The 27,299-nt window shown below is 34.2% G+C and overlaps 1 protein-coding gene and 1 long non-coding RNA gene across 3 annotated transcripts; one reads left to right on the plus strand and one right to left on the minus strand.

Annotated features, from left to right (window-relative positions):
* Window positions 1-630: 630 nt before the first annotated feature.
* Window positions 631-25,508, plus strand: LOC116306496 (potassium voltage-gated channel subfamily KQT member 1). Of its 2 annotated transcripts, XM_089029013.1 has the most exons (17): window positions 631-1,071; window positions 4,840-4,942; window positions 5,832-5,958; window positions 6,576-6,651; window positions 7,535-7,631; window positions 10,451-10,576; window positions 12,070-12,180; window positions 13,171-13,266; window positions 13,947-14,068; window positions 14,989-15,194; window positions 16,708-16,782; window positions 18,412-18,457; window positions 20,120-20,199; window positions 20,297-20,387; window positions 21,943-21,977; window positions 22,061-22,122; window positions 22,944-25,508. In XM_089029013.1, the coding sequence occupies exons 1-17, from the start codon at window positions 770-772 to the stop codon at window positions 23,907-23,909; spliced, it is 2,721 nt and encodes a 906-aa protein (XP_088885139.1). In that variant the 5' UTR covers window positions 631-769; the 3' UTR covers window positions 23,910-25,508. The 2 variants fall into 2 exon arrangements, with proteins under 2 accessions (XP_088885139.1, XP_088885140.1); XM_089029014.1 differs by lacking the exon at window positions 16,708-16,782 and having other exon boundaries at window positions 632-1,071.
* On the minus strand, window positions 3,639-26,619 carry LOC116306497 (uncharacterized). Its single transcript, XR_004198291.2, has 5 exons — window positions 26,491-26,619; window positions 24,387-24,417; window positions 23,164-23,406; window positions 12,054-12,178; window positions 3,639-3,845 (listed from the first exon to the last, which is right to left on the minus strand). It is a non-coding gene; the product is annotated as an uncharacterized LOC116306497 (long non-coding RNA).
* Between the last annotated feature and the right edge of the window lie 680 nt (window positions 26,620-27,299).

Here is a 27,299-nt window from a genome sequence, read left to right on the forward strand (position 1 = left end):
CTTAAAGATCAATTGTCATTGAAATTGGTTTTCTTTCACAAACAACCAGTAGGATTAAGAGGCTTTAGTAACCGAAATTAGTAGGGTTTGAGTGGTTTCAAGTTGACATAATCTATGCAAAGACTTCTAAAGACCTTCTTGGGTAGTAAAATGCTTAGAAGATCAGTCGATCCAAGAGTGGAGTTACCTCGAAACCAGCCGCTCTACTACTGGCATATCCACTTGGGAAAATTAGAGCTAAATGATGAAGAACTTTATGAATTTACTGGCATAAGTGACATAAAGAAAAGTGATTGCCTAGTAAAGAGATTCTTTCTCTGCTTAAATTCAGTCTATAGCTCTTTTTAATGAATTAATTTATCAATAAATAATCGCCTCACTTCGTAATTGGGTCGAAAATACGAAACATAATGAGCATAAAAAAATAAACCTTGTCTGATAAAGATATTAGTTATTCCATTCGTTCTTTCTTTCTTTCACTCCTAGTGGGTTTTTTTACCCAAGAGTGTTCTTTTCAAAATTAATTCATCGGAATGCAATCGGCTTAATTTCGTAATTAGTTCGTAAATACCGAGCTATTGTTTACAGGAGATTATAAAATCACGTGGTTTATAGCCGGGAATTCCGACAGATGATCGTATGATAAGCGTGCAGGCCAAAAACTTGTCGAGCAAGTAAACAAGACATCTAACCAATTTGATCTCAAAATTCCTGCACATCGCAAACCTTCGAAGGAGAAAATCCTACGCGATGAAACTCTATTGGATGGATGTCCGTGATGTTCAGGAAGGGAAGTACTAACTTCGCTCGAGAGAGTGGTGACTGTGACTTGAGTTTGAAGGAAGCAAGGTTCCAGAGTTACACTTTAAAGTCCGAAGAAAAGGCTAGCAAAGGCGATGAGTGCGGCTCTGTTGTTCAAAACGGACCTAGTACTCGATTGGATCTTCTTGGAAGACCAATCCCGGGAGCAAGAAATCGCGCTCATTCAGAACAGTACAGAAAAATCCAGCTAGCTTGTTATAACTTTTTGGAAAGACCGCACGGTCTCTCGCACCTATATCACGCGTCTATGTGAGTATAACATGAGTATAAATGTGCCATTCTTTTTGCGATAAATATTTTATTATGAGCCAGTTAGAGATGGTCGAAAGATCAACCGAACACCATTTATACATCGGTTTAGAGTTCAACGTTGTGTGATTTTTAATTTCCCCCAAGATTTTTGCCGATCTTGGTATAAACTTAATTGTATACTAGCACTCGCGAAATTAAGTCGATATTTAAGGTCTTTTGAGCAAAAAATATTTCATTGTTTATTAGCTTAACAAAAACCCTAAATTACAGCCCGAGGGAATATCGAGAAATTCTATATATTGAGAACAGAATTCTAGCAAAGATATATCCTGTTAAGTTGTTATTATTTTGGAGATACTAACGTTAACAGCACATCGATGTCTTGTTTATGTTAGTAGAGAGCGAGCGATTGAGAGTTTTGCTTCAGTAAACTCTTGTTTACTACGAAATTCTACTATCTATAGTTAACTGCTATCCCTCCTGGGTACATTAGAAACTCTAAAACACCTTTATTTTACGTTATTTGGAGTTTGATCGTGGTTTAAATGCATGGCGTAGAGTGGAAGTCGTTTGTTCGTGCGTCTCTGTTCGTAGCTATATGTCGTATATGCTGGACAGCTGGCAACGTATTCGTATTATTTTCCAGCGTTTTTAGAAGCTCTAAAGACTCACTGCTTTGTCTAGTGAAACTCTCTTATAATTACGCCTAAAGAGACAGTTAAATTCATTTATAAGCCTATAGAAGAGAGTTGAACAGTTGTACGATTTGTCGCGCGCTACATTCACTACCAGCAGAAATCATTAATACATAACACTAAACCTCTAAAATATATTGAGAATTTGTATTTCTTTAAGCCAAAAATATACAACCAGCAGGCTGTCTCTTGTTATGGCCTTGGGAATATAAGATCACATAGAGCTATAAAATTCAAAGCGATTTTTTTATCTTTTATCTGTGGGTTGAACTTAGGACACTTCATCTTATGATTCGTGAGTAAGTTCTATCGAATGTTGCCATCAACTCAAGGCAATTATACTTCAAATTAGTATTCAGACGTATTGACCGTCTTTGAAAATTAAGTCACTGGTTGAATTTACCTTTAAAACTTCCAATTTAAATCAGAAAGGAAAAGGAAAGAGTTGCGAGTTCTACTTTTTTTTCGTTTCTATTCGAAATTATTTCATAATAACACCCCGTTTAAAAAAGTTTTAATTTTTGATCAGAATCAAAAGACAATATGATAAAACTTAAAGGAATTTGAATCAAAAATATATCTTTATCATCCACAATATTTCATTGAATGCGTTTTTTGTAGATAGTCAATTTTTTTTTTCGTACTTGCATTTTTAATCGTAGCGCGCGATCTTTTCTTTCAATAATTAATATTACCGCCCCGTAGACTGTAGTAATTTTAGTCTTAATATTTAATTACTTTACAAGAAATTTGGATTATTTTCCTTGGAAAAACGAATATAAAAGTAGAGCGTGTTCTGTGTAAACATTTTACGAAAACACATGGTAAACACATCAGAAGTGTAATGAAATTGAAAAAGGCTATTTCTCAAATACTTAAAGCTTAATAACCAGTCTTTCAAACCTTCAAGTTGTTATAGGAAGCGACATTTATTTGTCTGGGAAGATCAAAGATTCGCCAAGCCAGCTTATTTGCTCTGAGTTTTCAATGTACAAACTACGACTAATTTCATTTTGATTTGGTGATTAAGAATTTTCAAGCTACGTTGATTACGATAAAAAGAAAATTACAAACATATTTCTATGTTGCAATTTTTTGGGGACAATAAACTTGAGTTTGATATTATTTTATTTGGGTTTGACTACGTATGCTAAACTTTTTTTGACATTCTGCGAACTCGGTAGTTACAAGCTGCACTCTTCTGTCAATCAAAAATAATAAGCCAGTACCCTTTTATATTCTTGACTGGAGGCAGTGAAAAACCTATTTTCACAACAAGCCATTGGAATGTATATGTTCACAGAATATGCAGTAGTGGTAATTTTGGAGTGTGATAGCATCTTGGTTGATTAGCAAGGAAAACTTTCTTTTTTTATTTACTATTTTATAGACGTGTAGATCATTTAGTAAGATAGAATAGACTGCAAGAAAATAGCACGTATATATAGTGTTAACAAATATTATTGTTTTTAAAGAAACAAGAAAAAATCATACCAAAATTGATTTGTTTTTGAATAGAGTTATGATTTTATTTATGAGTTGAATAAATATATTTTGCGTTCATAAATTTTTGCAATTAACCCATTTCTTGTTTAGTAAATTTTATCTTTCTTTATCATAGTGCTGAAATTAAAAAAACCCTAGATACAAGCTGCCTGTTGCAATTTGCTCATTCATTGCCGCCAGTCAAAAATATAAAAGATACCGTCTGATTATTTTTGATTGACAGCAGCGAAAAAACACATTTTAGGATGATATTAAAAGCTGCAGTAATGCAAATCCAATTATAAAATTCAAATAATACAAAACAGATAAAAAAATAATAATTTCCAAATAATGTAGAGTTTAGTTAGTAAGTTAATAGTTAAGTCTGTGTGTTGGATTGTAGATGTTTTTTACATTTGCACTTTAAAAGTTGAAATATCCTTAAAGGTCATTGAAAAGTATTTCATTGACACCAGATTCTCTAACCTTGTTATGCTGAAAGACAGCCACTTAAGATTCTTATCAGAAAGACATGTTTATGGTAGTGTATTGATCACTAACAACCAGAGGTCAGCCTTGTTGTATTAAGTCCTAAAAAAAACAGATTAGGTTAAGTACTTTCTAAAAGGATTTCTGACTCAGGTCATTTCCAACTTTCCTCTCTCTATAAAACCCAAAAACATCTAATTCCAAAGCCATCTTTGAGTTAGCTGTGCCTTTTCTTAGGTTGGCCCTTAGGTTGTTTCAGTGCTTGATCTGTGAGTTAGCCATGCCCTGACTTAGATCAGCCCAGAGGTTGTTTCAGGGTTGGATCTATGAGTTAGCCATGCCCTGGCATGTATCAGCCCAGTGGTTGTTTCAGGGTTCAATCTGTGAGTTAGCCATGCCCTGACTTAGATCAGCCCAGAGGTTGTTTCAGGGTTCGATCTGTGAGTTAGCCATGCCCTGACTTAGATCAGCCCAGTGGTCGTTTCAGGGTTCTATCTGTGAGTTAACCGTGCCCTGACTTAGATCAGCCCAGAGATTGTTTCAGGGTTTGAACTGTATGTTAGCTGTGCCCTTAAGCCCCGTTTACACTAGTGAGTTTTGTGGCATTTTTTGCTGCAATTTTTTCGGTGATCCTGTCCATAATAAATAATGGTAAAGAATTTACTTGTAAAGTTTTATTCAGGATACCAAGATTTTCCTAGATGAATGTCTCTTATTTCATATTTCCGAAAATTGCCACAAAAATTGCCACAAAAATTGCCGCAAAAATTGCCACAAAAATTGCCACAAAAATTGCCGCAAAAATCGCCAGTGTAAACGGGGCTTTACAGACCGAGGCCAACTAGACCAAGCTCCATACTCAATATCCTGATAATACTAAAATGTTTTGATCTTTACTACTATGCCATTTATATTTTATCTGTATGAATGTTACTTCAGGGGCAAATCTCACTCTGTATAAGCCTAAATGTTTCTTGAGATTTCCTCACCATTTCTATAAATCTTGTTTGTTTATCTATTGCTAGTTTATTTAATAAGTATATCGCTTGTAAATTAAATCAAATATTTATATATATATATTTTTTATTATCTTCAGATGTCTGCTAGTGGTTATGAGTTTGTTCTTAACTGCTCTGAGTACAGTGAATACAGACGATATGGATTACTGGACAATACTACGTACTCCTGTATTTGTTGTGGTGGGTATTTAAGGAATATAAAATGAATCTACACGTCTCTGCGCTGTGATATAAACACACAGTGAGCTGTAGAGCATGAGAGAAGCAAGCAGAGGCACAGTCAAGTGTTTCCCTTGCTTCTCTAGTGCTCTACAGCTCTACTTATCTCCCACCCTCAATGAAAACCTTGTTTCGAGGCATGGATGAAATTTGAAAATAATTTAAAATTTAGATTGATCATTTATTTCTTAAATCTTATGTTTATTCTGTTTACCCCCCTTTAATATACAGATAATTAGCAATAATGATAATCCTCGAGCCTTAATGGACTGAGTCAATAGCGCATGAGGCAATAAGCCCATGAGGGTGAGAGGACTAATTGTTTTAGTCAAATCCAACTAGTTGGTCAAACATATAGATGCAAACATGTTTTAAGTTAATGCCAATTTAATGTTTTGGTTTTTTAAGCCGACACTATTCACCTATAACTAATAGCCTAGTAATAATAATAATAATAATAATAATAATAATATAAAGCTTTTTACAAAAGGAGCAAACTGTCAGCAGGGTACGACAACAAGTAAAGAAAAAATTTAGTTTATAAACTCCTTTATAGCTTATAAACTCCTGTTAAAGAAAGCAACAGAGTTGGTAATAGCTCATCCAATCAGAACGCAGCATTGATAATAGATCACTAGTTGGATATTTTGACTAAATATGGTATAGAGTATTTTGTAGCTCATCCAATTAGAATGCAGCATTGATGATAGACACCACTAGTTGGATATTTTGACTAAATATGGTATATTGTATTTTGTAGCTCATCCAATCAGAACACAGCATTGATGATAGACACCACTAGTTGGATATTTTGACTAAACATGGTATATTTAATTTTGTCATTCAACAGGAAGTCATACTGGTGTTAGTGTTTATAACTGAATATGTTGTTCGATTATGGGCTGCTGGATGTCGAAGTACATATGTTGGATTTAAAGGAAGACTAAAATTTGCTAAAAAGACATATGCTATATTAGGTAGGTCACTTCACAGGTTGCCGCTTATGGGCAGATCTAGGATAAGACTGCTGTCAATCAAATGTAAAGGTACAATTGATGGGCTGCAAGCATTCCCAAGATAGTTAAAAGACAAAAGCATGGCGGCCAATGTGGTGCTGTTAACAATGGATGCTATTAAGAAATTTTTATGTTAAATGGCAACAACGCTCCTCCGAGAGGCTGCAATGATGTAACTTGCAATCAAAAAATTGGGAACGATTCATTTGATTGATGGTAGGCAAGCAGGTGACTTTTTAGAATTTATACGGTAAACATTATTTGTTTGTAAAAATAAAATGTGAAACTTAGTGCAAGTTTCTCAAGTTTTCTTTTGGGGGGGGGAGGGGGGTTGGTGTTTTGGGGTGCAAACAAAATGGTGGATTTTGGAAATTTGGTCTGCCCCCTTCAGAAAATCCTGGCTATGCCCTTGGTAGGCTATTGCTAAATTTCCCTGTCCTGACTGTTGTCTCAATCAATGCATAGCAAACAGTGGTAAATTAAATCAGTTATATCATTTGGTTGAAGAATGAATAAGATAACTTTTTCATGTGTTTTGTTTTGAGAAACCAATGTAGCCTTTCTTTTTCTTTTTCTAGATATTTTAGTAATCATCTCATCAATTTCTGCTCTGACGCTTGTTGCTACTGCTAAAGTTCCAACAACAGCAGTAAGGTATGGTGATAACTACTTGATTGGGTAAAGATGATTGATATTTAACAATTATTTGCCGAAGGCGAAGTGAATATCGGGGAATAATAACCATAACGAAGTCTAGGTTATCATTCCCGTATTCACTGAACCTGAGGTGAATAATTGTTTTAGTATAAATACACAGGTGATTCTTTCAAAAAATAGAAAAAAAAGAAGATAAAAGACAAATTGAAAATATGGTAGAAGCAACAAAGCGGCTGGCCGCCATTTTGCATTATCGCTGGAGGTGATTATCGTGTGATAATCTGAGTTTCTCGACCAATCAGCATTCAATAATCTCCTTTGTATTTATACTAAGCTGTCTTACTGTGTTTATCTATATTCTGTGCACTCGTTAGTTATAAGAGCTGCATGCTGAAATTTGATTTTTCTCCGCCGTCAAAAGTAAGCAGTCAGGACCTTTTATGTTCTTGACTGGCGGCAGTAAAAAAACAATTTCACAACAAGCCGTTGAAATGTCTGAGTTTGCAGAATATGGAAAATCGCAGAAATTCATTTGTTTTACTCTATGGTGATGGACACAAGAGGCTACATGTCCCCCCAATGCTTTCGGCACCAAAATTTAATTAATGCAGGAATCCTGTGGATTTGGCAGAAAAGTGATACATCCCCCCTCCCCCCATAATAAAGACTTTGCTATGCCCCTAATCTAAGGTAAGAAATCCCCCCCTTCCCCCACCAGGGCTTGTAGCCAGCCAAGACCATGCTGTCCTAGTCATGATAAGTTGAAAATTCACCTTTTTGCTACTGATATTATTTTTGCCGTGTACATGATCTATTACTATACAAGTACAGCTGTTATTTAATGACATTTGGACATATTTTTTATCTCATATGCTTTCAGCCTGATTAGGTTTTTGCCATTATTACGAGTCCTTCGGTTCGATAGACAAGGAGGAACTTGGAAGCTATTAGCTTCTGTTATTTATATTCATCGAAAGGTGAGTGAGTGTCAAAATTAGCAAACAATAATTATTGGATGAAGTTCAGCTGTAGCTGAGGCAGATAAAATTTCTTGCTGGCAGAGAGGCTCCTTTTTTTCTTTTTTTTTCGGGAAGTAGGACAAAGAAAAGAAGACTGTCAGCAGGAAACGGATAAAACAGCCGAGGTTTTGATAATTTGGGATATCATACAAAAACCGGATTCAGTAATAGTTATTGATTTATTATGATTTAAATTTGTAAACTAAAAATGAATATTTCATTCTGCTTTAAAAAAAAAGCAAAGTTATTTCAATCTCCATCGTGATCTTGAATGAACTTGAACATAATAAATAGAGGATATTACATAGGCGCGCGGAGATACGAAATTTATCTTCGAGTGTTGAAAAGATCTCTCACAAGTGAGCGCAGCGAACGAGTGAGAGATTTTCAACACGAGAAGATAAATTTCGTATCTCCAAGCGCCCATGTAATATTCTGTTTATTATATAATTATCAATGGAGTATGTTTTGGCTTTTTCAGGCAATTCTTTCCGTGTATTTTTGAATAGTCATCGCAATGGTGTTATCTTCACACGTGAAAATAACATGTTATTTTTACGTGTGAAGATATCAATTTTTCGAAATAGAGAAAAATAGATATTTCATTGGTAATTATATAATAAAATAATGTAATATCTGCAGAAAAGCCTAAAAATGAATATTTAATTCTGCTTTCAAAAAAATAGCAAACTTATTTCAATCTCCATTGTTACCTTGAATGAACTTGAACATCACAAATTTAATATCTGTAGAAAAGCCTACAGATAATAAATTTATCAAGTCAAGCTCACAATGAGAAGCGAGATAGTGAGTAAAGCATATAATAACTTAACTTAATCTTAAAGGTCTATGGAATTCTTTGATTGCACGTTAATTAGTCATTACGGCCATGTTGGCGCCATTTAACAAAAGACATCTCATTAGCATCCATTGTTCACAGCACCACAATGGCCGCCATGTTTTTCCCTTTTAGCTCTCTTAATGGGAATGCTTTCAATCTATCAATTGCAAAGTGTTTGTATTGTTAAGTTTTAGGTTTGCACATTCTTTCAGGGTTTTCATTACAGGTTGGGGATTAGAGAATGCTCTGATAACTAAACAAAAAACTCTGGCTTAAACTACACTGTAACATTAATAGCTTATTAATTTGTAAAATTTTCACTTGTTCCAAGGAATCCCTGGAATCTCATGATCTTCTCCTATTATTTTAAAAATTAATGAAAACTCTGTTCTTAAAGGCCCTTGGTCTCGAATTTCAATGCAAATCCAAGCACATGCGTTTTAACTGGTTTCAAAAACAGGCAACCACGCCCTATTTCTATTGTTTGATGTCGGGTTTGCATTTTGATGGAAAACCTGTCCCCGGCTTTGAATTCACCATTGATACTAACAGGGGAGAGCAGGGCTGAATTCAAAACCCATGACAGGTTTTCAATCGAAATTCAAACCTGACATCAGACATTAAAAATAGGGTTTGGTTGGTTTTTAATCCAATATTATGTATTAAGAATTACTCTTTATCACTGTAGTTTAGTTTCTATTTGGAAATTATTGTCTAACACTCTGCAGACGCATGTGTAAAAGGGATTTAGTAACACGAATTAATAATTTCAAGTTTGGTGTACTGAAATTAGAATTATTAATTTATTTGTGCCACTAAAACCCTTTAGACATGCGTCTGCAATACAGTTCAACAGAGAAATTGGAGAAATTGCAGATTAAGCAATATATTTATTTTAATAGTAGTGTATTAATTATTAATTTTTATTTTATTTTATTGTTTTAGTTAACTATCACAACTTTATAGTTTTATTTCAGATACTTCTATATTATTTTTTATATGTTTCATTCAGACTATTCTATTTATTGTAATTGTGAAGTGCCATACGACCTTAGATATGGCACTATATAAATTTTAATTATTCTTATTATTCTTTCTATTTTTATTTTCTCATGATTATGATTATTATGATTATTATTATTATTTTACATCTTGATATGAACACAGGAAAAAAACTGGATTCCCAAATAGGAATTTCCTTGAATTCCCAACGAATTCCCATCCAATCCCCAGAGAGAACGAAATTGGGAACGTGGTACTGATTCCCAATGTTAGTTTGTTGGGAATTTTGTATTTCTATCGGGTATTAGAAAGAAATTCCCAACAATAAATCCCAACATTGGTGTTCGAATTGAGAATTCAAGGAAATTCCCAACAAATCCCTAATTTGGGAATCTGTTTTTTTTCCTGTGGAAGAGTCATTGCAGAGACTCACAAAACACTCACTACCACTACATTCAGTATTATGTGGATGTATACATTTCTCAACCCATATATAGAAATTTTATAGAGGGAGGAAAACCAGACAATCTAGAAAGAAAACCTTGTGCTGAAGGAGAAAATAACACATCAGATAAACTCACATGCACAATCAGTGGGGTTCTTACTCGATGTATTCACTTTCAAATTCACCTTTTCGGCGCTAGCTGTCACGTGGTATAAATTGTGTTGGATTGTGTTACGGTCACCAAGAAAATCGGACATTGTTCTCAGATTCCCATACAGATTCCCATACAAATTCACTGTGTTTAAAGAGAAAATTTAGATATATTTCTTTAGTCAGCTATCTTAACAGCAATAAGAAAAGCTTCAATCAAGCTAGAAAAATGATATTTTACTTGTATTTTGAGAGCTAACTAAAGAAATGATAATAATATAACAGACTAAGTGTCTGATAATCTTTCTTATCCCTTATTTTCTTTCCTTTCCTCTTCAGGAACTGGTGACAACTTTATATCTTGGATTTATCAGTCTTATATTTGCCTCATTTGTTCTTTATATGGTGGAAAAAGATGCAAATATTAAGTTTGATAGCTGGCCTAATTCATTTTGGTGGGGAATTGTGAGTAAGCTATAAGCAGTTTGTGCCATCCCATCCTTTCATCTTATTTATACATCCATACATCTGTTTCATCCCATCCTTCCATCTTATTCATCCATCTGTCTCATTTCATCCATCTTATCCCATCCCATCTATCAATTTTATATCCATCTATTTCATTTCTTCATCACATTTATTGTCCCATGTCCCATCATATTCATCCATCCATCCTATCCCTTCCCACCTATCAATCTTATATCCATCTATTTCATTCCCTCATCACATTTATTGTCCCATCATATTCATCCATCCATCCATCCGCCCGTCCTATTCCATCCATCCATCTTACCCATCCATCTCTTCCATCTATCTATTCAGTTTATCTAATCCACTCATCCACCCTTCCATCGTTTCTTTATTCATTCATTCTTTCATTTATTTATTTATCAATAATATAAGAAACAATACAGACAGTAATTCACGACATTTCGAGGTCATGCTGACCACATTATCAAGTGTGTTTAATGGAACTAAATCTTGACTATTTATTAACTAAATGAAAATTTGCATTTTACAAAAAGAGCTTGGCCTTGGTGGAATTGGACTGAACATGAAGTGATGGCTTTTTTGATTGAATAAAAAGCATTTCATAAACAAGGCATTAATCTCAAAATCGTTACTAAACAAGATTTATTTATCCCTTCATTTATTTTTAAGTTTATTCTTTCATTCATTTATTGATTTATTTATTTATCCCTTCATTTATTTTTAAGTTTATTCTTTCATTCATTTATTGATTTATTTATTTATCCCTTCATTTATTTTTAAGTTTATTCTTTCATTCATTTATTGATTTATCCCTTTGTTTATTTTTACATTGATACGTTGATTTCTAAGTTGATGTAAGGAGAACTAAAGGAATATTATAAATTCCACTTTCCCTTTCATTTTCGATTTCTTTTATCCCTTGTCTTTTCACTTTTTGTCAACTTAGGCCCCGTTAACACATATCCGGAAATTTTTGAATCCGCAAATTATTTTTTGCGGATACAAAAATGTTTGTATCCACACGCAGCGTATTCAAATCATTTTCACCATCCACATGTATATCTGTTTTCGTAAAATTTGCGGATACGGGCACAAACATTTGCGGACATGTGTGGACGCAACCCGTATCCGCAAAAAAAATTAGCGGATACAAAAATTTCCGGATACCTGTGGACGGGGCCTTAACCTCTCATTTTGTGATTTCGAAAAATATCCATACCACACTAATGAGGAAATCAGAAATTACCAGGGGGTGGGGGTTCAGAGGAAAAACAAAATTACAAGGTTTGTATGAAAGAAAATGTCAAACTCCAGAGGGGTGGGGGGTGGGGGGTGCTTTTTTTGGATTTTGTTCATTGGTGGGGTATGGATATTTTCCGGAACCCCACATCATGTTGCCCTTATTTTGTTTCATCCCATTTTTTAATCTAATCTTTCTCCCATTTCTCACCTGTTTGCTTCACCAGGTAACTTTGACAACAATCGGCTATGGTGACAAGACTCCCATCACGTGGTATGGCAGATTCTGTGCTGCATTATTCGCAGTGTTTGGAATATCATTTTTTGCTCTACCCGCTGTAAGTAAACATAAAAAAACTGATATTAAGTCATATACTGTAATATAGGATTATTAAGAGGTGATTTACATGAGGGGGGACCTCAGGGTGGTGGGCTTCACTACCCAAAGTTGGAAAGTATTGCTACAGTAGTTTTCATCATTCTGGCAAGAATTGGAACTTGTCTGGTCAAAACATTGTCTTGCTGGTCATTTTGACCTGTAATGTTGAGCCAGAAATTAGGTATTATTGAGCTAAAACTCATTTGGCTGCTCATTGTGATTGGTGGCTAACCAGGCGTTATTTTAAGCCCTGGACCTGCCCCCTTGTCTATACCTAGATGTTGGCTAGTAAACACTAGCGTGGACTGCGTCGGTGTTTCTAATAAAACAGTTATCATAGAATGATAAGTTATACACCATAGTGAAAATAGTAACTGACGTTTCGGACGTTAGTCCTTCGTCGGAGTCTGTACCATGGTATTGTAAATTAGAATTATAATCCAGTGAAATCACTTTTTATGTGTTAAGAGAGAATTCTTTTCGTATTCAAGCAGTAAGCACCAAAAGCTATTTTCTTGAACAAAGGCTGTTGCACAAGGCTAAAATCTTGTTATTCAGAAAGATTAACTCGTTTGGAAGTGGAGATGACTGATGAAAGTAGAATCAAAGTGTTAATTAACCCAAAGCAAAAATTTTATTCGAAAATGAGGTTTAGGCCTTCATTTTCTTATTTCCCACATATTTTCTACAAAAAAGCCTGAAAAAGCATCATTCTAACACAAATGCAACAAAACATCTTTGTACAATTGAAAATACTGCTTCAAACAGGCATTTTATCATAGTACATCAGTTTCTAACTGTTTAAAAAAGGTTTTGAGTGTTAACCCAAAACAACAAATTGGATCAAATCTCATATGAAAGTCTAGTTTTTGGTGCTTTTTGCCATTACTGCTCATTATTGGAAAAAATTTCCTCTTAATGTATGTGAATCAATGTTATTGTGCTTCAGGGTATACTTGGTTCAGGCTTTGCTTTAAAAGTTACACAGCAGCAAAGACAGAAACACTTTCACAGAAGACGACGGCCAGCTGCTATCCTTCTACAGGTATTTAACCATGCTATGATGTCATAACTATGGTCTGTTCTAATTGTCTGAACTTTGGAAATCTATTGCCTTGAAAAGTTGGTATGACTTAATGATTATAAACTTCAATACTTTATTAATTTGTCATTGTTTGTGTATCTTTGATACAAAAATACACAAAAGGAAGATTGGCTTATACAAGTGGTGCTTTGAAGCCAATCACTTGATGTCTAAGAAAACTTAATCCAGCCACCTTCTAAAGCTTTCAATAGACGACTTGCACTAACCGGTCACATGACCCTTACTTCCCTTAAAACGAGAGTTCTGTCAAATTAAAAAAACAGAAATAAAAAGAGGATTTCAACATTAGTACGGAGGCAGAGTTTTAGCTCATAAGCAAAACAGGAGAAATAGCATGATATATAAAATTGAATGTTTTATAAGGATTTGTATGGGAAAATGCACTGGATGGCAAAAGCTTACCAGCCAACACTTTTCCCATACAAATCCTTGTATAATATTTGATTTTATATTTAATGTCACCTCATCTATAGTCAACATTTTGAGCTGAAATTTTGCCCCCTTACTACATTTGAGGTGCTCTTTTCATTTCTTGAGTTTATTTTGACTAATTTGCTCATTTTAAGGGGGATTGGGTCACGTGACCTGTTGGTCCAAGCTTTCAATTTGTTTTCTTTCAGTCTCACTGGAGGATGTACTGCGCAGATATTAATTCTAAATCGGTAGCAACATGGCTGCCTCATATTTATTATAACCGAAGAACGAGTCATGAAAAAACACCTTATAATAATACAGTCGATAGGTAAGGAGACGATTTCAATCAACTAAATAAATAAATAAATAAATAAAAATAATAATAATGATAATATAATAATAATAATGATAATAATGGGATTAACAGTGGATTCCACAGAGTGGCTCTTCCACTAGATTTCAATTGGAATTCACAAGTTGATTTTTACGGAGGGAGGAAAACCAGAGAACCCGGAAAACCCTTGAAGCACAGGAGAGAACCAACAAACAACTCTACTCACATACGACACCGAGCTCAGTGGGACTTGAACCCTGGTCTCATTGGTGAGAGGCAAGCGCTCTCACCGCTACGCCACCAGGGATAGGTAACTGCAGTGAAACTACCTCAAATGAACACACTAGCATAGGGAGTGGGCACGGCTGGGGCATGTGCGCCCCCCCTCAGGAATTCTTAGGAATATAGGTGTAATTTTTCGTGGTAATTGGGACATGGAATTAGTAGGAAATATTATTTTATTCCTTGATACAATGTATCTTTTTGAGTGAGTGACTTTATTGAAAAAATTTTTATTCTCTAGATAATTTATTACAGTTTGTAGAATTTTACTTTGTACAATTATGCTTTCAACCTGAGTTGAAAAAAACTTTGAATTATGTAATACAAAAAATACCGGGGGAAAATAACATATACTATAAAAAGAGAAAATAGAAAAAATAGAAAAATAAAAATTATAAAGCAGTACCATTTTGTATATTAGTATTTTTCAAATTCATTTAGGAGAGTACTTTTTTTTCCTAAGTATCTATGTTTTTTTTTTTTCATTATTATTATTTTATTGCCTGTAATGCGCATGCAATAATTTTTATGTATTTTGCGCAAGATAAGTTATTAAATTATTATTAAGTATTCTATAATTACTAGCATTACGTATTGCTATCTTTGATATCAAAATATTCATATTTTTTCAGCTCTCAACTGCCTGGGAGTGGAGCTCCTAAAAAAGGTAGAAAGCTATCATCGGTATGGAAAAGCAGAAATGAAGGCAAAGCTACTCGAAGCCAGTCAGTAGATGTAATAAGAGCCAGCAGGTCTGACTCTGCACCAATGATTGACACTGGCGTCACAGGACAGCGACAAGGAAGCATCGGCAGTACATTGGATACTTCATTCTTTGGTAAGAAATTATTGAAATATTTTTTGTACGCTTTAATAAAAAATTGAAAGGTGTGGTTGATTAGCGTGTCTTTATGTTATTGTTGCTCACTATTTTATACCTCATAGGCCAATCTTTATGTACATTTTTTCCTCATAAGAATTTTAAAAATTTAAAGCTACTTAATAAGCCTTTTGCAAAAACAGGTCACGTGACCCTACCCCTGTAAAAAGAAACGATGTGTCAAAATGAACACCAGATAGATATAAAATTGAATATTTTACAAATCCTTATAAAATATTAACAATTCTGTATTTAATGCCATTTCTCCTGTGTTCCATATAATAAGCTGAAACTTTGCCCTCTCACTAACATTGAGGTGCTATTTCCATTTCCGGTGTTTATTTTGACACACAGTCTCTTTTTACGGGAGGTAGGGTCACTTGACCTGTTGTTGTAAAAGGCCTATTAACCTGCCAAGACTGTTCTTGATTACTGCACAGATTGCAATGAAAACAGTGGCAGCACCATGAAAATTTAAACCAAACGTTTTCTAAATTGTCTTAATATAATTTTGCAGTTCAGTCCAAAGTTCAAGATGATATAAGCCAATTCTAATTTATGACTGCTGCTTTAATGATTGTTTAAGATTTCATTTAAATGCTTAATTCTTTCTGCGATACTTCCAGTAATGACTTTCTTAATATTTACATGGTTAATCTTTGGGCAAAATTCTCCATAAAAAACATTAAATTGTTCTGAAAAATTAACCCAAAAGTTGTGCTTTTTATAAGGATAAAAATAGCTTTGATAAGATTGACAGTCTGAATTTGATTGAGTTTAATCGTATTGTACATTTTAGTACTCATACAAGAAAAATGCGGTATTAATTTTGTTAATTAATGCATAATCTTAACAAACTAATTATAAACAAAATACACAATACATGTATGAACCAAAATGAACTGAAACAGAAGACAAACTGGCAAACAAACAGACAGACAAGCAGACAGACAGACAGACAAGCAGAAAGACAGACAGACAGACAACAGACAGACAAGCAGACAGACAGACAAGCAGACAGACAGACAAGCAGGCAGACAGACAGACAAGCAGACAGACAGACAAGCAGACAGACACACAGACAGACAAACAAGCGGACAGACAAGCAGACAGACAGACATTCACATATTCACTGATAGTGCAAGAAGTTACAGTTACATTAACAAGCAAACAGGGTGACCAAAAACCACATGTGAAATAAAAGACAAACAAAACAGACACACACAAAAAAAATAGAAAACAATTACTGAAGAACAGTCTTGAAGACAAAACAAGACAAACTGGCTCAAAACAAACAGAAAAACATCTAGAACCAGACTGTCCATCATAAACCTATAAACTTCACTGTCTCACAAAGGAAGACTGTGCCTCTTGACATAATACTAAATAATATTAAAGCACTGCTGTAAGCTCAAAAGGTTCTTTTGATTTATCAAATAAAATTTCATTTTAAACAAAACATTTGAACAAGTTCCAGGAGAAAACCTACATTGTACGTTAGTGTACACAAGAAAACCAATGATAACAAGCAGGACTTTTGCATCTGGTAAGTCCGTTGCCACAGCAACAGTTACCATAGCAATTCAGCTTTTCTGTGCTAGCCATCACATGGTATAAATGGAGTTGGATTGTGTAACAGTCCCCAAAAAGTTCGGACATTGTTCTTAACTGTTTTCATTGTTCTTGGCTTTTGGTTTTGATTTCATCAAAATAAATGTTTAGTTAGCTACCTAAATACAAGCAAAATTCTATTTTTCTAACTTGATTGAAGCTTTTCTTAATTCTATTCTATAATTCTAATTGCCCTATTTCACTATGACGTCACATCAAAACAATCTAGTGTTTAAACGCGAAGGATCATGGTCGTCGGAGGGGGTCAAATCAACGTAAATTCACCGAAAATTGTTCTAAAACCTGTATCAATCCACGAAGAGAAGTAGAATAGCCAGCAAACACTCAGAATGCTTTTTAGTACATATTAACACATATTATAATATATATTATCTGAAAACCAGGCCATTTTAGATTAAACTGTTTCGCTAGGAGCAAATTTTGTTGAATTTTCTATTGAATTTGGCAATTCTATCCCCCACATAAACAAGCAGTGACGTCATAGTGAAATAGGGCAATTCTGTGATTTGTTCAAAAGACAGTTCATTTTCACGGGAATCCAAGAACAATGTCCAAACTTTTTTACGTAACACAACCCAATCCAACACTATTTATACCTCATGATGGCTACTATCGAAAAGGTGAATTTGATGATGACTGAAACCTTAATTTGAACATTTTATTAAATTAACTAATTAAGTAAAAGCCTAAATTTTAAAATTATGTTTTCAGCTGAATAAACAAATATCTCAGTCATAATCACAGCTTAAAGACAAAATTGCAGCAAAAATTGAAAATAATTTAAACGAATTGAAAAGAATAATCGTATTACCTTTAAGAGTAAACATCAAAATTGTCTTCTTCATTCACAGAATCAAAATATGGGCCCTGCCAGGACCAATTTGAATAACACTTGTTTGGAATTAGTGCAAAGTTTTGTAGGTCTACTGTCTACTGAGGTCTACAGAACTTACTAATTTGTGTACATTTGTGCAGTTTCTTGCAAAGTTTCTATATACAGCCCGGGGGGGTGGGGGGGGGGGGTACTCCACCAGAATTTGGGTAGGGGTGTTCCGCTGGGATTCTGAAAGGGGTACCCTGTTTATGACAAAAGATATAATTTATTGCACTGAGTTCCTGTTTCAATTATCATGTCATCTCGCGTATCGTTTTTTTTTTTAAACCATAATAACCAGTTTCTGTCAATAAGAAAGTAGAAACCCTGAATATGACAGGAAACTGAGGAAGAACTTGAGACTTGAGTGAAATTGCATACCCTGTTTATGACAAGAAGCTCGAGAAACCATACCCTGTTCAGCGGATCATCCCTGTATAGTCCATATATGGGAGTACCCCCCCCCCCCCCGGGATATACAGTAATTTTGGTATGCACTATAATATTCACTATTTCGTACAAAATAGCAGCAAAATATTTCCCTGCTGGCAGAGGCTTCTTTTCCGTCTTTGTTTTCAGGGAGAGAGAGAAAAAGAAGCCTTGCTAATTAATGTTGGCTTCAAGGTTTAAAGTTTCTGCTTTGATATTTAGTTGAATTTGTGATTTCAGATGAGGCAAATATTTCTTTATCTGAAGATGGAGAGACAGCAATCACGTAAGTCTTCATCAAAAGCGTTTTTCATGGTTACTAAAAATAGATACCACAAAACCTTGTGGGACCAATATGAAGGCAGTAAATATTTACAGTGCGACTACTCCAACCAAAGCCACCTTGACAAATTTTCTATAAATTAGCCAATCAAAAGTAGGAATCTGAACAATAGAATTGCTACAAATTGGACAAATATCCACAGGTTTACACGGCTTAGAAGACTGCCAGCACCTTTGTTGTCGAATATAAACTTGCTGTTGCATAGCAACGTAGTCAGCCTAACAGATCTAACAGTGTCAGCCTGATAATATCTTTGTCTGGAAGAAACAAACTGTAATCAATAAAGACTGTGTTTTATATGGTCTCTAATTTGCTTTCCTGTCGTATTTGAAGTCGTACATTACTATTCTTCTATATCTTTGGTGACACAAATCACTAATTTGCCAAGAAAATATATTACAAGCTCTTCTTCATCATTTAGTTTTACCAACCGGAACAACAGAAGAATATTTAAATTCAAAATTTGCCGCTAATCTATTGCCTAAATACTCAAACACTATTGGATAATTTGTGGAAAATTTGTCGAGGTGGCTTTGGTTGGAGTAGTCGCAATTTAAGGCTTCACTTAGGGACTGTTCATTAATTATGCCTCAAGGTGGGCTGGAGGAAAAAATCGAAAAAAACCTTGGAAAAATTCACAACCTCCCCCTGCAGTTGCATCAAAAAAAGCAGTGTATGTGCAGACCCAATTGATATTTTCATTGTTCAATGTGACATCATGCTATTTTAGTTTTGTCTTTTGATTGGCTAGAACTAGAGCCCTGTATATCTCTGGGTATACAGTCAATGTCATTAACGTTGTCCACCGAAAAAAGACATTTACACATTTACACATTTAGACTAAAAGAAATATCACATGTTTCCTCGAACGTTCTGGCATAAAACAAAATGCTGAAACACCATTCTCCATCTTAAATCCTCACCAAATGGTCGGCGCATTATGGATTTTCGATACACAAGTTGAATTTTACGTTTAAAGTTCAGGCTGACGCACACGAGGCAAAGAATACATAATGAAACATGTGATATTTCTTTTAGTCTAAATGTGTAAAACGTGCACGTGTAAATGTATTTTTTTGGTGAACAACGTTAATGGCATTGGCTATATTATATATACCATGTATAATTTCTGTACAGCAATGTCATTTAAAAACTCTATTAATAGGTAGCTATATCATGGTGACACAGTGAGTGTGCCATATTTTTGTCACATGCATATAAAAGTTCTATGTACAGTACAGCCCAGGAACGTGTACATTTATCATGATTTTTGCACGAGCAGATCACGATCTGATTTCACCGAGTGCTCGTGATCTGCTTGCAATTTATTCACACCTTTCTTTATTGTTGTTCGCGATTTGATCGCGATTTGATTGTGATGAGTGAGTGCTCTCCTGCAATACACGAGCAAATCCCTACTAAAGTTTTCTCTTCCACAAAAATCTGTTCCACAAAGAATCTATTTAGTTCTATCTTTGTGTTCGAATCTTTAGCCGGTTAATTTTTTATATCTGTACTTTAAATATTTGAAGAGGAGTTAATATAAAACACTTGACATAATGCTTTATGAAAAATAAATAATATGGAACATGTATTTTTTCGTAGGTTGACGCCAGCTCAAAAACATGCAATCAGGCTGATACGATTACTCAAACTGAATGTAGCAATAAGAAAATTTAAGGCAAGTTTTTTAAGAAACACAACAGGGCATTAAATTAACGCTCTCAAACTCCCAAACTGCGGGTGTACCTCAACAGGTTTTTTATTTTTATTTTTAGGAAGCAAGAAAGCCTTATGACGTGAAGGACGTAATAGAACAGTATTCGACAGGACATGTAGAGATGTTGTCAAGAATGAAAAGCTTACAGCAGAGGTATGTGTATTCAAAAAAAATCTGTCCTTGACATAAAAAATGGTAAAATACAATTTTTCTTAGTTTTCTTCAAACATAAGAAGCAGGGAACATACTTTACCTGCACAAGTTAGTTTGTGTTTTGTTAGCTTTAATTAAATTGAAGAACGTAGAAACCACTTTCCACAATTTTATTTCAACATGCAGCCTCTTATTTTTCCTTTTTTCTTTAAATTGAAGAACGTAGAAACCACTTTCCACAATTTTATTTCAACATGCAGCCTCTTATTTTTCCTTTTTTCTTTAAATCGAAGAACGTAGAAACCACTTTCCACAATTTTATTTCAACATGCAGCCTCTTATTTTTCCTTTTTTCTTTAAATTGAAGAACTTAGAAACCACTTTCCACAATATTATTTCAACATGCAGCCTCTTATTTTTCCTTTTTTCTTTAAATTGAAGAACGTAGAAACCACTTTCCACAATTTTATTTCAACATGCAGCCTCTTATTTTTCCTTTTTTCTTTAAATTGAAGAACTTAGAAACCACTTTCCACAATTTTATTTCAACATGCAGCCTCTTATTTTTCATTTTTTCTTTAAATTGAAGAACGTAGAAACCACTTTCCACAATTTTATTTCAACATGCAGCCTCTTATTTTTCCTTTTTTCTTTAAATTGAAGAACTTAGAAACCACTTTCCACAATTTTATTTCAACATGCAGCCTCTTATTTTTCCTTTTTTCTTTAAATTGAAGAACTTAGAAACCACTTTCCACAATTTTATTTCAACATGCAGCCTCTTATTTTTCCTTTTTTCTTTAAATTGAAGAACGTAGAAACCACTTTCCACAATTTTATTTCAACATGCAGCCTCTTATTTTTGCTTTTTTCTTTAAATTGAAGAACTTAGAAACCACTTTCCACAATTTTATTTCAACATGCAGCCTCTTATTTTTGCTTTTTTCTTTAAATTGAAGAACGTAGAAACCACTTTCCACAATTTTATTTCAACATGCAGCCTCTTATTTTTCCTTTTTTCTTTAAATTGAAGAACTTAGAAACCACTTTCCACAATTTTATTTCAACATGCAGCCTCTTATTTTTCCTTTTTTCTTTAAATTGAAGAACTTAGAAACCACTTTCCACAATTTTATTTCAACATGCAGCCTCTTATTTTTCCTTTTTTCTTTAAATTGAAGAACGTAGAAACCACTTTCCACAATTTTATTTCAACATGCAGCCTCTTATTTTTGCTTTTTTCTTTAAATTGAAGAACTTAGAAACCACTTTCCACAATTTTATTTCAACATGCAGCCTCTTATTTTTGCTTTTTTCTTTAAATTGAAGAACTTAGAAACCACTTTCCACAATTTTATTTCAACATGCAGCCTCTTATTTTTCCTTTTTTCTTTAAATTGAAGAACTTAGAAACCACTTTCCACAATATTATTTCAACATGCAGCCTCTTATGCTATTTGTAAATCTTACTTCCCACTTCTCAATACTATCCAAAGTTGGGTTTATACAGTCAATATTATAAATCTGTTTTCTTGATTGTATTTTTTCCCTACAGGATTGACAAAGTCGTTTTGGATAGAGAAAATGCATGTAAGTTTTAAAATGTATTAACAGCAGCCCTGCGTAAACTTCAACAATATCGCATTGTTTAAAGTTTTCTTTATTGTTTTCAGTACAAGACGAGAGTTCATTTCGGTCAAGTATCACGTGCCGTTTGATTAAGGTGGAGCAGCAAGTAAGTATACCAGACTGTTACCATGGAAACTAATTACGTTTATAAAACTGTTGTTGTCACATGATGACAGGTATTTAATGTTGAATAAAGAGAGAGAAAAGAATAGAGATGAATGAAAATATTGAGAAAATGAAGGGAGAAAAAAATTGATAAATTATGATAAATGGATTAATCAATTAATTCATTAATTAATGGATGGATAAATAAGTGGATAGATTAATGAATAAGTGGATGGATAAATGAATGAAGAAGTGGATGAATGAAGAAGTGGATGAAAAGAAGAAGTGGAAAAATGAATGAGTGGATGAATCAATCAATGGATGGATGGATGAACGAGTAAGTGGATGAATGAATGTATAAGTGGATATGAATAAGTGGATGGATGAATGAATATGTGATTAAGGGAGTGAATAGATGGATGAAAACTAATATGCAATAACAAACACAAGAAATATATAAATTTTTATAGTAAGACAGCTTTAGGTACATGAATAAATGTGAATAATTCAAAAGTTGCTGGCTCCATATTGCTTACTATCAATCAAGTGACTTTTTGGAGTTGACTGGGGGGCAAACAAGCAGTTGACTGAGGGGCAACCAGCAGATGTTAAGTCAAAATAAGTCCTAAAAGTATTTTATTTGACTATTTCTACGACATGAAACCAGAAAATGAGAGATCAAAACAGCCTTCAAGATTCTACAAGGCATTGAAAACGCAGCTATTACCGGAAGTGACCTCTATTGATAGCAACCTATACCCAAAATGACATCTTATTATTCTCTCCAAGAACTCCTAACCTAGTTTCTATCAATTCATTCAGGTTACTAGTGTGGAACGTAAAATAGATGCAATACTCAATATTCTATCAAAGACGACTGGAGCAGACACTACCTTATATCACCATGATGAACCTGGCCCATCCCCTCCCCCCGACGGGCATTCCCCAGGCTCATCCACGAGTCGTAGTTCAGGACTACCAACAGTTATTATAGGCAGTGATAAAATGTTTGATACTTCAAGACTGCGGAGTGAGAGCTTACCTAGTACAGCTGTAGCACCTGAAGATATATCTCATTGGCCTCCAAAGCACTCGCAATCAGACCCCGTTTTACCATTGAACAGTATAGAATCCATGAAACCACACAGACCAAGAACTCCATCGTTAAGCAGTGAAGATTCTACGGAAGGGGGGCAAAATATGGACTGTCTAAATGCTCCAACTGTCAGTTCTGTAGCACCTAACCGTATTCTGGGCAACCATGGAAGACAGTTGTCTGATGTCACTGAAGGAGATGAAAGTGTTAGTTCGGATTCGAAAGAAAATGTTTTGGGAAGTAAATTTTCACGTGAAAGCACACTGGATTCTATAGAGGATACAAATGAACCAATGAGTCCTAGTGATGATGTGGATTTTCCTATGTATGATCCTTTGTTGAACCCGTATGCACAAGATAAGTCACCTAAGACCACCGAGGAACAACCTCTGGTCTGGGAGAAGAAACCACACCCAGATACTAAAAGAACGCGGTCTGAAAGTCATAAGACCTCAAGTACAAGTTCATTTGGAACTTTGGTGGGGGAAGGTTCTGGAAATGGATCAATGGAGCAAGACTGTTGTTATTCTGATGTATTCCAAGGTAGTCAAGAGGAAAGCTCTATCGATAAGGAAATGCCTGGTGCATCTCTAGTGGGAGAATCTTTTAACCTGGATGAGTCAGTAACGTCAGTCGACGAATCAAAATCCAAGCGAAGGCCACTATTGAGACACTCACCGATAGAAGTATAAGTAATTTTAAAGAAGGCATAATTTATTAACAGTATTATGTATAATTATATTGTCTTTCCATGCTGGTTAAAATCAGGAAAACTCCTGTTTGAATCTGTTGGATTGCTTTGGCCAGTTACTGGCCAGCTGATGGTTTTGCATCAAGACCGCTGAGGTAAGGCAAGATTCCCTTACTCGATTGAAATACTCACACCTGACTGCTACAACATGTTATTTCAAAAATACAGTTGGTCTAACAGTTATATGAAATGTCATGATTTTTGGACATCCAATAAGAATGGAGAGCAACTAAATTGATTATAAATGCAGTTGGTAGGATTCCCTTACTTGATTGAAATACTAACACCCAACTGCTGATAATGTTATTTCAAATTTTTGGACATCCAATAAGAATGGAGAGCAACTAAATGGATTATAAATCCAGTTGGCCTCTGATCAAGATTATACTGTATCATAAAAACAATGTTATCGACTTACTTTCAACTGGCCTCCGAATGTGAATGAAGTCCTGCAATGAAGAAAGAAATAATTTGTAAGCAATGAATTGAACACTGTTGTACAAATACAATTATGAGAAAATATTCTCACAAATTTGATATTTGAGGTGTAAAAGACTTTCTAACAATATTGATGCCATTTTCTAAGAATTCAATAGAATAGTTAGTATAACTTTAATTTTTTGTAAAAAAAAAATGGCTTGTAAGCTTTTTAGATTTTAATCTTAAAGTGCATATGACACGAAAAAATTTCAATGTTAAAAATGTGTATTTTATTGGCATTAATGAAAATATCATGGTTAAATTTGTTTTAAAAACGTATTTCTCTAGAAATTCAAGAAAATTTAGCACAAGTTGTGACGTCATTTTGTTTACAAGTCCAGATTTAGTTGCAAATACACGAAATATGTTTGAATGTAGAATCTTAATTTCAGGTAGTACACTTTTCAGTTTCCCAACATTTGAAGAGTACTACGTAAGCTATCAAATGAAGTTGAATAAAATATGCCTTTTGTTGTTATTTTATACGAATTACAATTTATATTTTGTGCATTACTACTGAATCTAGAGTATGTGTCAACAAAATGACGTCACAAATTGATATTAATTTTCTCACATATCTCAAGAAATAAGCTTTTGAAACAAATTTCATTGCGATATATTTATTATTACTAACAAACTATACATTTTAGACGATGAAATGTTTTCGTGTCATATACACTTTAAATTATTGCTATCTTAGACTGGCTAAACCATTGTCACTCTCAGAGCCTTGGAACATTGACTATGTTGATTTTTCCCACACCATTGAACATACAGCCAATCAGAATGCTGAAAACCATATATATATTCGGGTGGTATTTCTACTGGTCCTACACCCATCAGTTATTTCTTTTTTTTATGTACAGTAGATTAAGGCAGAAAAATGTATCTTTTTTCTAGAGAACATGAAATTTCCCATTTGAAACTTGTATTATCTTCAAGAAAATAAAAGTGCCTTGTGGGACTGATATTTGAAGGTACATCTCTGGCTTTCAGAACTGGTATGGTAACAGCATTTTATGGTTATCAAAATAAATAATAAAAAGTTATTTATATAGCACACATGTCTAACATTCAAGGCACTTTACGGATAATATTGATGACTATGATGATAGGGAAGCACAGGTCGTGTAGCGGTGAGAGAGCTCGCCTCTCATTAATGCAACCTGATTTCGAGTCCCGCCGGGTTCGGCGTTGTATCTATTGTGATGAGAGTTTCCAGTTGGTTCTCTCCCGTGCTTTGAGGGTTTTCTCCAGGTTCTCCGGTTTTCCTCCCTCCTCAAAAATCAACTCCTAAACTCCAATTTGAGCATAGAAGAAGGGCCACAGGTTTGTTTGCCTCTCGCTATTAAGTGCTACCCTCCTGAAAAAAGGACAGTTTTTTATATATTTTTTATGGTGATGGTGATGATAATGATGACTAAGATGATGACTAAGATGATGATGATGATGGTGGAAATGATGATAATGATGACCATGATGATGGTGATGATAATTGATGATAATGATGACCAAGATTATGATGGTGATGATGATAATAATAATTGAAAATAATAATTATGTGAAACCAAAAACAAAAATTGAATGAAAAACATTTAATAGGGTGAAATGGAGACTCGAAATAACAAACTTTTAGCTTATTCCTTTAGCAAGAATGAAAATGGCTGAGAATGACAATGGATAGCATAGTATAAGCGTGAAATCATTTTACGGACTGTTCATTATTAATGAAGGGGTGAAAGTGGGTGAAAATTCCATAAACTTGTTATTCATCTCGTCGTCACCTCCCCCACCCCAAAGCTGCCAAATTTCCATTGAATGGTTCTATATTTACGACTTTTTATGGTGTAAAAAAACAACAAAATCAGAAAATAAAGCATGATTTTAGTCCTTAAAACAAGTATTTGTTTTCTACACATTCAGCATTGATATAAACACCTTGAAGACAAAAATGAAACTGCTTTGATTCGAGCGGAAATTCCTGAATATTTGAGGCGCCTATTTTAATCATGTCCCGTTCTTCTTTTCCTTTCACAACTTACCAGAATATTTTTTGTTCTTTGTTTGTCGTTTGTGTAGTGTTTTTTACCCGATTTTCCTTCGAAAAGGCAGAGATATTTTCATTTTTTAAAAACATAGGTCAAATGACTAACAGGATCCGCCATTTTGAGTTCGAGTTACAAAAAAGGGCGGGAAATCGCAAGCGCAAGCGTACGTCTAGGAGCAGATATATCGATAATTCTGATTGGTCGGATTTTCTATCGAAGAACGTGATTGGACAATATTTTATCACATTCCCATAATACTTTGCGTCTTTGGGGGGTAACCAGAGGGTAAAAACCCACGTATTTTGCTGAAGGCTGATCAGACAATGTTGAAAATACCTCGTTTGGTATCCAAAAATAAAATGAAGAAGTAAAAAACAGAAAAGGATAGAAGCTTGAAGGCGTTGAAGGTAAATTTTAAACATTTTTTCGTAAGTCAATATATTTTCTATAATTACTGATCTTATCAAAATCCATTGTTTTCAGTCTGCATTATCCCAACGAATGCATATAGGAAAATCAGACATATTTAGTTCATTCATTATTGGCTTTGTTTCTATGATAAACAAGCTAGAAAGAAAACAATTGGATTTTGATAAGAACAATAATTATACTAGATAATCACTTCTGCACGCAGCATTCGTAGGTATAATGCAGGCAGCTGAGGGCGTATTAAGTAAGACCAAAACTCTTGATGATCTGTACACGCAAAAATAACTTGGAATAAAGTGATAATCAGTATTGTAATATAATAATATAATAATAATGATGATGATAATAATAATAATAATAATATATTACTTATA

Source organism: Actinia tenebrosa, unplaced genomic scaffold (genome assembly GCF_029948245.1).
Source record: "Actinia tenebrosa isolate PJP-AT-01 unplaced genomic scaffold, QUT_ActTen_1.0 PGA_scaffold13__45_contigs__length_12533684, whole genome shotgun sequence".
NCBI classification, from domain to species: Eukaryota; Metazoa; Cnidaria; class Anthozoa; order Actiniaria; family Actiniidae; genus Actinia; species Actinia tenebrosa.